Here is an 11,960-nt window from a genome sequence, read left to right as displayed (position 1 = left end):
CACACCTAACATTAATCTCCCCATTAAGGGCTCTGCTAATAACAGACATAATAGAACATACAAACTTAAAAACTCACACGAACAGTACTCGTGAGCAGATTCTTCCGGATTTACAGAGCACTTTTTATTTTGAGATTAAAAAAGGCATGTAAGTAAGTATTTTTATTTCCTGACAACCTGCTGGTTACAGATTATCAGACCAGTTCCACATTCTGATACATAAGGACCAGAAGGAAATACTTTTCACAAAGTTACACTGACAAACAGTGTCTTGCCAAGTCCTAACTTCTCCTTCCAAACTGTGCCAACATTCATTTTGGAGATAAAAATCACAAAGGATGAAGACTTTACTTCAAGAAAATGTTAATGGAAAACTAAAACTACTGCCCAAACTGGTAGTGAAGTAACTTCTTAAAATTCATCCTTACTTCCCTGCACGTTTACTCTAACTAAAACCAGCTATGTATAAATTTGCTCTGATAACAGACTAAAACAAAGAAAAATAGACTCCAAATATTAAGCTGGATTTTGCAGGGGAAAAAAGGCCCAACAGAACACGTAGCCAAACAAAATGTTCAGAATTTGGAAAGATGTTTAAAAAACTCATCAATTTGAGTTGATAGTTGCTCAACAACTATCTTCGCTTATCTCACAACAGCAAAACCAGGAAAACTGTAAAATGGGAGAAAACAGATTGCACATGGAAAACTTGTTTTTCTGTGCACTATGGAGACCTGCCAATCCTCTCCTTCTCCCAGCCAACCATGAAGTTTGGCCATCAGTCTAAATTCTTCATGCAAATTCCTGGCGTTGGTACATAAATGCTGAATTTTCCAAGATGGTTATATGCATTTAAACATTAATTTCAGTTTTCTAAAATTTACCACTCTGCCCCCCAACAACACAACGTGATGTAATTTATCTCATTTTTTAAATCAGGCTTATCACGAGTATATGTAAGCATAATCCTTACTTCAGTTACTGCTGAAAATGCATAGATCCATTTTGTGTTTTAAGTTCATGCAGGAGTATAACTTCCACTAAAGACATAGCAATATGCCATTAAAACACAGACGTTTGACACTGCTCTACAAAAGAACCTGAATGAGTCAATAAAGAAAGAAAATGTAAACCCCATGTGAAAATATGTAGTATACATACATCAATAAGAAGATTTTTTCACGTGGCTGTTCATTACGCAGAGAAATAATAAAAAAGGACAGTAAAACCCAAAAATGCTCGTTGAAGCCAGCCTGGTAACTGCTAGGCTCAACCAGGCAGGATTCAATTTTTTTGAGTTCCAAGGGGAAACAGATTTAGACAACAATGTGTATTTCACAAAGAAATCCATCACTGAGTTGATATTTATATAAGGAGAGAGATATGAAAAGTAAAAGAGAAAGCTTCATCAGGGAAAAATAATAGAAGAAAATATTTTGCAAGTAGTTCCTCAGGCAAGGACATGCTATTTGAACCAATAAATTGAAAACAGGCAGCTTTTTTTGTTGAATGTTGATACAAAATCATGTCAGCAACAGTAATGACAGATTGCAGAAATCTATGGCTCCTATTCATTATTAGCTCCATGGAAAAATTAACAACTGTTACATACAAACAGTGTAAGAATGTTTTCAAAACAAGCTCTCTATAAAAAAGGGTAATATTTTTCTGGATAATCACCATACAGACAAATGGAATATTCATCACCTTCCAGTAGGTTGGTAAGACATGCTTGTGTTCACTTTGCAGTGACACTGGTGATGTGTTTTCTACCACGAGGTCAGGGGTACAATTTGTGTTCCTTCCCTATTGTTCAAATAAGCTTCAGTACTGGTGGGGAAGAAAATTCAGGAAGCCATGCAGAGCAGCATATGACCTAATACAAGACTTCAAAATATAAAATCTGGGAATTCGAGCCTTAATTATGACAATTAGTAAAATAACTGATAATTTCAATGTACTACTCCTACACATTTTACTAACAAAGACCCAGGATACCCAGAAAGTTTGTCTGTGTCACATGCTGTGTTTACACAATACTGATTAATTTCTGCTTCCAAGTCACTTTTCAGTCCACTTACCCAGTAAAATAAATAATTGCTGTCATTTTTATGAGAACATCTTAATTTATGTGACATATCTAAAAAGTAATTCTCTGCTGAATGACAGAAAATTACTTAGTCAGTAAAAAAAGAAGAATTTTTCTCCTTAACTGACCTCACACACAAGTCAAGCAATCTAGGAGCTGAAGACTTCCCAAAGTGCAGTTTCATTCCAAACTGCATTGAACAAGCTTATCTGCTGTATTTTAACACTGAGACTTCTGAACTAGTCCCAGTTTGTTTGCTTGGGCAGTGAACGTGGCTGCTGTGGCAGCTCAGTGCTCACCTTGTGAGTTTTGCTGTAGGTGTACAGGTAGGCCAGTCTGTAGAGGCTCTTGTAGTGCTGGGGGAAGCGGCTGAGGCACAGGCAGAAGGAGGAAATGCACTGCTCCGTCAGGAACTTGCGCTGCTCCTCCAGGTCTGCGGGGAGACCGTGGGGAAATTCACATGCATCGTCTCCACAGGGGTCAGCTTTCTTTTTGCAGTCCCACTGTGAGGGTGGGGGGATGGCAGCTTTGAGGGGATTGCCAGAAGCAGACTGAGGATCCACCACCAGTTTTTGGCCAGTAGGCTCAGCAGGATTGTAAGATTCTGAGCTCTCCAGAAGCTCTTCTGACCTTCCTGCAGCTGGAACAGTTGAGAAAAGTGACAATGAAAAGTGACAGTGAAATTGCCATTTCCAAATGGCAAATGACATATAGAAAATGACAAAAATTAAATATGACAAAAGGTAATCCTTTTCTTCATTAAAGCATAGGCAGAAATAGTGAAAAAAAATTATGACTATTTGTGATGTTCATTGAATAAATAATCTGCAACTCACTGACAGAACCACACAGTGATACCTCCACTATCTTCATCTGGGTTTTATCCTGAGCAATATTATGAATTCAGCACACCTTACACAATGCAGGATTTTACCTGTTCTTGGAAGATTGAGGAGGAGGAGAAAAAAAAGCCAAAAAATAAAAGAGTAAATTAAGTAAAATTTTTTTGCAAAGAAAAGAAGAAAGAACAGAAAATTAAAGCTACCTTCTCAAGAGAAATGTATTATTCTTAATAGTCTGCCTAGAAGAACACAATTCCAGAACACAATATGGGCTCGGACAGAATAATCAGCAGTGGCTCACCTGGTCTTCTGCATAACATAGGACCTACAGTTCCATGTAAATATTTTTGTGATTAACTTGCTAACTTATAATTCAATTGGCCTATCTTTTGTTGAAGGATACCAAATCTTACTTCAGAAAACATGTGTTAAAGTGGGAGCTTCCATATTTCCTGCTAGCTAATCATTATTGCTGGAAACACACATGCTACATGCAGATTAATTTCTTTAACTTTGATTTTTAGTCATAGAAGTTTACAATGTCTTTGTCTTTGCTAGGATAAAGAGTCTCTTACATTAGATCTTATCTCCCAGCAGAGAGTGTAGATATACACTAAAGTGTACTTCATCCTCAAGTATAAAGCTGCTCCATAACTTTTTCTATACTAAGGCTGAACTTTTGAACAGACATGCTTTACAAAACTCACATTTTTCAAAATTTGCTTGCCTCATGTCTATATCCATTATAATTTCACTGTACAGGTAGCTTTATGGAAAACAACATCTGTTCTAATAAACACCAGTAAATTAAGAATGCATTTGATGTTTTTTCTGACAGATGACAGATGACATCTGAATGATGACAATAACACAACTCACTGCAAGCCTGGAAAAGAGCCATGTTTTTAGTCTATTAGCCAAAAGACTACTGGATTTAGTGATTATGGAAGTACTATTTTACAAAACCAGGAACTGGCATCTATTGCAGCATGTTAATGCAAACACCACCACAGGCTTCTCTAGCTTAGGCAAGACTGAAGTAAAATATTTTTAAAAACAAGAAACCAAGGTAATCCAAGTCTGCAAACAAAAAGATGACTGCTTGGCACTTCTTCCTAGTGAGATCAGGGAAGTGATTCAGGACTATCCACATAGCATGGTTTCTGTATCTCTGAAACAGGGAAAGTGTGAACTAGCAAAAAAGATTTAACATCCCACAAAAAGCCACAGGCTGGAAAGGTGGACAAAATTTAGACACTGGTTTTGTTTGTCTTTCCCTGTTGAAGTCCAGCCTCTTTATCTACTGCCACATCCAACTGTACAAATATCAGACAAAGGGAAATTCCAGCTAATGGATTTTGAAACAATTTTTCCAGTGGAATACAGAACACTTAGTACTATTATATACGGAAAAATCTGGTAGAAAGCAATTCTAGTTCTCCACTGGAATGAAGTATACAATGGAATAAAGCATCTAATTCTACTGCTTCTGCTCTTCTCTGTAATGAATATTAAGCTGCTACTGGGACAGAACAAAAAGGACATCTATTCCTGGGAAAAGTAAAGAAGTCTTGTTTGAGACTATATTTAAATAACTACTCCTTAAATTATTTAGAGATTTGAAACACTGAAGAAAAAGCAAATAATCCCCTAAAAGAAGGCAAGTCAGTCCAAGGGCCACCACAGACAGCAGTTTATCTTTATTCTTTTCTTTATAAGATTTAACAGATAGAACAAATTGGGTTGGTGGCCACATAAGTGAGGCACAGTTCCAAATTTAAGCTACACACATACAGGCAGCAATGATACCTAGTTAAAATTCTTAGTCACATTGCAGCATATTTCAGTGCATCTGCAAGCCAGGAGAAGCATTTTAATGAGACTATTCCAGCTGACATTATCTATTAAATCAGGCATACCCTTTTCCTCTGTAGATCCCAGGGTGTCTTTGCTGAGCATCAGTGGATCAGCACAGGTAGTAGAAATTCTCTTCTCTGTGTAAGTCTTCTTCAGGCTGTCTTGAGAACTGGCAGGCTCATTAAACATATCCTGTGTGGAACTGGAGTCAGACAGCACTGCTCCAGTGCTATCCTGACTCCGCTCTGCAAAAGAAATAAAGAAGGAATGCACCACTTCATACTCTTCAAGCTGTTACTTGTCTCTTGGTAACAGCCACACAAAACTGCAGCCACTCTGCAAACTCTTACAACTGCAATATAGGCTAACCACCACCAAGAAAAGGTATTTAATTCTCACCACATTTCTTCCTAGAATATAATCCTGGAACTTGATTCAAAAGCAATAAAGCTCAACTTTCAAAAGCAGTCAGACTGAGTACACAATATTTCAGCTTGTATGGCCCTGCAAAATTTCCCAGGTTTACTGTACCATTTGCCTTGAAAAGCACCCAGTATAATTATGAACCTGACACAAGCAAAGTTCAACTGACAAGAGAAAACCATGAAGAGCAATACTGGTAAAAATTACTCAGAAGGGAAAGAAAAATCAGTACAATTAGAGGGCAAAGACTTAACAGGAATGATCTCTGATGCCAACTATCCTGCAGGTGTAAGATGCTATTCAACAAACATTCTGAAAGGTGATTTGATATGGCAAATAAACAACACACCAAAGAACTAGGCCTAACACAGACAGGAAAACTGGACTTCAAGGCAGTAGACAGAAGAATAGGAGAAGTGACTTTACCTCGACAGAGTGGAGCAGTGGCTGCTGACTACAGTACAGTCACAACTAAGTTGTTAATCTGCTCAGGAACAGGCATCATGACTTTATCATGGGGGATAAAACACACCTCAGAACAGGCAAGTGAAAACCTCCCACTCAAGTCTGAAACCTGCCAGATATAACCTGAGTTCTTTTACATCAAGGGTTATCAGAGGCAACCCTGCATGACTAAAGAACACAGCTTAGTCTCTCCAACAGAAAGAGGCCTGCACATTCCCACTGAGATGGGAAACTGGCATTTTTCCATAATATTGTGCCAACACAATTCAGTGTTCAATATAAAATTCCAATACAGGCAATTCCCTCTAAATCTGGAGTCCACAAGAATTATTTCCAATTACTTCTTACGATACTGATACTTGATTCTGTGATCTAGTTAAAGATGTCCCTGCTCTTTGCAGGGGTGTGGGACTAGATGATCTTTAAAGGTCTGTTCCAACCCAAACCATTCTATGATTCCATACAGAAATGGCATAACCAGAAGGGGGTTACATCCATTGTCTAGGTAGTTCCACTGCACCCCAATTCATTAATTTTACTGATAAGATCAAGAAAGAAAATTAACAAAGCAAAAGTCCTTACTTTGAGATGAGTGGATAATTTAATTAAATTTCTTTTGTTCCATCTGAATTGCACTTGTTCAGGAGAGAGCTAAGGGCCTCCTATGAATTTATTTTATCAAGATAAATCCCTCTGCAAACCTTCAGCTTGCAGATCAGGTTCTGTTTATTAGGATTCCAATGAATTTAAACCAAATTTGATGCACTCCGTAGGCTTTTCACTACCACACAAAGAGAACCTTCCCCTTCAGTGAACAGATCTTAATAAAACTGTATCTTGAAAAAGAATGGGGGGAACAGTATTTGCTTCCTAATTGGAAGCTATACAGTTGGTTAACGATGACAAGTTTTATACAGAAAGAATATAATTATAAAGAATTGGAAGAGAAGGATTCTGAAGAGAGGTCAGTCAAGCTTTAAATGACTCATTTATAAAGCTTTAATAACTTTCTGTGGTACAAATCGATACTATTGAACTCCCAGTTGACATCAGGAAAACCATTTACAGTAGCTCCCTTGATATTTTTTTGAAAGAAGTTTCTGTATCTGTGGCAAAGAGGCTGAGTTACTCATCTAGGGAAAAAAAAATTGCAAATTTCCAGATGTTGCCACAAGCCTGCAGGTCAGTTCTGATGTGTGGGTTATGACAGATGAAGCATTAGAATGTAAATCAAGAAGTGCCAGACCAATATGCGAGGGTGAGATCAGATCACTGGGAAATTACAATAATTTTTCATCATGCAAAGATAGGCAATGATTCAACACATTAAATTTCAAATGTATACACAAGCTTTTCCTTATGGGAACAAAAGTAAATACCTCCTTACAATTAGCTAACTATTTCAATTTGAAATTTCTGCTTAAAGGAGTGTGGCTCTAGGTAGGGATGTTCATTCTCCTTTCCTTCAATACATTAACTATATTTAAAAAATAATGATATTAACATTGGGCTCCTTAATCACTAAAAACCAGAGGAAGATGACTATTGAGACAACTTTCTATTATATTAGATATTCCTTGAATGCAGCAGATGCATTCAAACTAAGTGAGCCAGATGGAAAACCCTGGAGTATTCCAGAAATTAGCAGCAGCCACCAGTTATTAGTATTAATTTCTCAGAAATCACAGAGGATGGGTATAGTCCCAGGGAATGTAAAACAAAGCATAGTACTTATCTTTACAAAGGATGAAAAGTCAAAGCTGTGAGCCAGCCAGCCTTCATTTTCCACAGAATTATTTGAGCATAAATAAATAAATCCTTCTACAAGCACCTCAAAGATAACACCATCAGGAGCAGAAAATGTGTCAGTGGATCCCAGCACACACATTCACATGTGCTGGTAAAGAATTTGTGATCTCAAACCAGAACTGGCCAAAATGTCAGGCTAGTCTAAACACACTTCAGCAAAGCAGCACTCTTCAATGTGTAATCAGTAACTTCACAGAAAAATTATGTACGTCTTCCTGTTCTACTGAGCACTAATGAAAATTAAACTTAATTATGGTGTCTGTATTTGGGACCCACATTTTAAAAAAGACACTGAAGTAAGGAAAATTAATTCAGAGGAGAGGAGAAAAAATGAGGGATTAATGAGATGACATATGAAAATTACCAGGAGAATTGGACTTATTTATCTTAAAAAAGATGAGGGAGAATTTCCAAATACATATGATTAACCAAAATAAAAATACAATAATTGCTGTTCATATTCATTCAGTACAGTGCAAAAGGCAATAGGTTTTAATTGCAGCAAGAAAATTTACTCTTTTTTTCCCTCATCTCTATCTTAACTGCTACATACAGTTAGAAAATAGTATAGTGAACCTATAGAATCACTGCAGACTTTTGAAGAAAGGCAGACAAATAGTCATCATTTGTTAGGTGACCCAAGATGTTCCTTAATATAATAAAAAGCTCTGTCAATACCTAAATACTGCAGTATGTAATGCAAAACTTGTGGCAACTGAACCAATTCACATCCTAACCCTGGTTTTCTAAAAAGAAAAGAAAATGGCATGTTTTATTACATGAAAGTACTAGTCTCTTCTAGCCTAACTCCCAAATACAGCTCTTTTTTATAAATATATATATGTTAGATGGACACATAGCATATATTTTTACATTTGTTGTGCTATGAAGCTTTTCCTTCATCTGTTAAGAGCTGACTGTAGTTGAGAGTCATTTGTGTTACTCAACCTACATGCCAGACTGCAGTGTGTGAGGCATGAGAATGTATTCCAAATTCCCAACTGGGATCAACACCTGCCCTTTTGAATGACACAAATCCATGGAGAACATCAGTGCTTTTTAATAATTTCTGCTATAATTAAAGACAATTTAATGCAACCCAGTGTAATTTAAGAGTTAAAAAATTACTGGGTTTTATATTTTGTTTACCTAAGTTTCCCCACCCAGCAATAGCAATAAGGCAAGCTTTTCCAAAAATGGTAGGGTGGTCCCGTGTTGTAAGAGATTGGTAAATCAAGGACTAAATATTCTTTTGAGGTCCCTCCCTGTAAAGTTTCCTATTACTTCAAAAGCTAAGATAAAAATACAGCTGGGTATTAATGTCCCAAAATTATTATCTGTAGCAGAAATGAAGAGACTAGGGAGAAGTTCTACTAAATTGTGCATGAGCAACTGTAACAATATTCCTATGAAAAACATGATCTGATAGTAGATGTCTCTCCTTGGTATTATTATATTTTGTTTCATTACTTCATTGCATCATTCCCAAGTTTTAGGAAGATTTCAAACAACCTGGAATCTCTATTTGCTGTAAATTTAAGTATTTCATGTTTATCTCTAAAAATTTCAGAAAATTGCACTAGAAAGCAAGTTTTTTTTTACCTCATATCTCATAATGGACTCAACTTGTGATATTTCATTTCAAATCTATGTCAGATTACATCACCTACTCTGTCAACGGGTGAAAAAGAGCAGCTTTGGACAGGAGATGTAAGAAGGTCAAAAGAAGAATCTTGTTAACTTTCCAAGACATTAGTAAAAAAATACTAATTATTATCAGAAAGATGTCATTGGGAAGAAAGAACTTGTATATTCATCTGTACTGCCAAGACCTTAATTGTATTATGCTGAGGTCCTGTCAGTCACATGGATGATTAAATCACTATCATTACTGAAACACATCTGTCACAAATTTTAGAAAAAATATCTGAAGTCCGTTTGCCTTAATTGGATGCTTAAGAGCATTTTAACGTTAATCTTATCCTAAATGAAATAAGTTTACTGTGTTGACTTCAAAAATCCCTATTCCCCACTATTCCTCCATAGCAGAAACAGCCACGGGCATGTCACAGTCACTGCTCCCTCAGCATTCGGGCACACCACCTGCATGCCACCCCATCACCAGGACAAAGTTGTGTTAAACTTTGTAGAGCTTAAATGACAATTTCATTTTAAAATGCAACAAGAAAAACAGGGCTCAGTACTGCAGCAGGAATTACCCTGTGCCAGCATCCTCCCACGGGAGCCCTGTGGACCATCCATAAGCCTTGTTACCTAAACTGAGCCCACTCAGCACTGGAAGAGGGACAAGGAGAGTGATATGTCACACTGTAGGTGACCTGAACTAGCAGACAGACAATCCTAATGACAGAGCTCTCACTGCTAAGTATGATGACCAGGTACCAACTGTGGTACAAACTCACATAATTTATTCTCAGGGGAGCTGAAGCACAGCTTCATGGTGTCAATGTGAATGAGGTGTTCTGCCTTTGACAATTAATTACTATGCAGCTCAGTAATCCTCTTTTGAAACTTTTTGGAAGTTAAAAGGAAGAGGGAGAAAACCTCTGAAACACCTGCATGCAGGAGTAAGTAACAGGCTCAGAAAGCCAAGAGGGTACAACTCACTTCTGAATAATATCTTTGTCTGTCTTAAACATCTGAAGGAAAATGTGTGTCCAGTTATTATAAGAAGGTATCTGAATCATGATAAACAATCAGCTACAAGTCAAAAATTCAGAAATGAGCGGCACAGAAAGCTTTTCTAAAGAGCTCTATACATATGCTAACTCAATTTGCAGAAAAGAAAAATCCTGCTGCACAGTTCAGAGCTTATGAATAAGCAACTATATATAACTGGAAAAAAAAAAATCTTGTCTCATGCAATAAAGGTGGGTTGTTCCAGGCTGTGAAGGTACAGACTCTCTTTGTCCTGCCTGGCACCATCTTTCCCCTCTTCACTTGAACATATGAGCATTCTTCTTTACTGGTCTGCAGTCAGAAACATGATGTATCACAGAATTCTCATTCTGCAAACAGATTCCACCCGTAACAGAAGACAACATTTAGCTCTGCATCAAAAGGCACTTGCACATTATTAAAAACAAAAGAATTGCAGAAATTTGCATGGGAGTAGGTTAATTTGAGGACAGCAATTTAAAGGGAGTTCTCTTTTAACATGAGTCAAAGATGAGAGTCTATGTTTTGTCTGGCTGCACTGAGCACTGAATGTGTTTCCATAACTTACAGTCCTATATTGCTGTTCTGCCTTCAAGAGCAGAACAACAGAGTATCTCACTAATGTCCCATTTATTTGGACAAATGCTTTTCACATAATCTCACACTACATCTCAGTGTGACACTTGTACTAATCAGAGAGAGGTTAAACTGGGGAAAGGTAAAAATGGAGCATACTGCAATAAACTGGGTGTGATTCATTATTCATGTAGTCCAGTATGCTGTCCCCATGAACACCCAGCACCACGTGCCAGAACAGGACATGTACTGCAAACCCAAAGATTTCATTTTTAACTGCTGAAGAGAGAGAATTTTAAGGGCAAGACTTTAATGTTCCAAAATGCAATGTGGACGTTCTTTTTACGCACAGAAACATCCACTCCATCCCAGAAGCTGATTTAGTTTAGCATGAGTGACAACCTAGTGCAAGAAGCTCCTCAGAGATCACCTTTGTCTCATCAGGATGTTGAGAACCCCCGTTTACAAAAACTGTGCATTTTCATAACATTTGCAGAATTACAAACCGACAAACTATGAAGTGAGACTTATCCCACAGCACGAAGCAAGGAGCCTTTCCCAGTGAGTTTATCATGCAGGTTCTGCCAATTATTAAAAGCAAGCCGTGACAGGTAAAAGCAGGAAGAGAATGCCTGGGGAACAGAGATTTGTGTAAAGGTTAGAGGCAGCACGGGCAATATTGGTTGCAAAAGCAATCAGGCAAAGACAAACACAAAAAAGGACAAGTAAGTCTAACTACACACGACATACTACACGGATGAAGACAATACAACATTTTAACACTGTAATAGCAATGGATACATCATCTGCATACCACCACAGTAATATGGAACTGAGTATCAACACAACAAAGGCATAATACAGCAAAAAAGACCTCCTAAACAATCTCCCAGTCTACTCTTTAGGAAACAGATACCTGATTTTTTTTTAATTTTAATACTTTTCCTGCTTTCTGAACTAACTTTATTGCTTTTATTGCGATTGGTCTTTACTGACTTCATACATCCAGCCTGTATAGAGGAGGACAGAGAGCATATCTGTTTTGCTATATAACACTGGCCATTTAGCTCTGTAAATACAGTAACACTACAGGTAATGATAGTCTGGGTGCCTGGCAAGTTCCTAGGTTTTCCTGTTTCCTATTTTGCTCTTAGAAAATAAGAGTCTGAACCTACGCTTCAGATTTCAAATGCAAGTTTTCACTTTGGAGGGTTATAAAA

General features: G+C 37.4%; 1 protein-coding gene across 6 annotated transcripts in view; it reads right to left on the bottom strand.

Moving 5' to 3' along the window:
* CABIN1 (calcineurin binding protein 1) overlaps positions 1-11,960 on the bottom strand; it is a 107,698-nt gene that overhangs the window by 63,408 nt on the left and 32,330 nt on the right. For all 6 annotated transcript variants that reach the window (XM_069030508.1, XM_069030513.1, XM_069030511.1 and 3 more), the window contains exons 28-29: positions 4,851-5,033; positions 2,389-2,729 (exon numbers count right to left, since the gene is read on the bottom strand). In XM_069030508.1, the coding sequence (XP_068886609.1) occupies positions 2,389-2,729; positions 4,851-5,033 (524 nt within the window). The remainder of the gene's footprint in view (positions 1-2,388; positions 2,730-4,850; positions 5,034-11,960) is intronic.

This window comes from Aphelocoma coerulescens, chromosome 15 (genome assembly GCF_041296385.1).
Source record: "Aphelocoma coerulescens isolate FSJ_1873_10779 chromosome 15, UR_Acoe_1.0, whole genome shotgun sequence".
Taxonomy (NCBI): Eukaryota; Metazoa; Chordata; class Aves; order Passeriformes; family Corvidae; genus Aphelocoma; species Aphelocoma coerulescens.
Note: the sequence above shows the minus strand (reverse complement) of the source record. Positions and strands in the feature narration are given on the sequence as shown.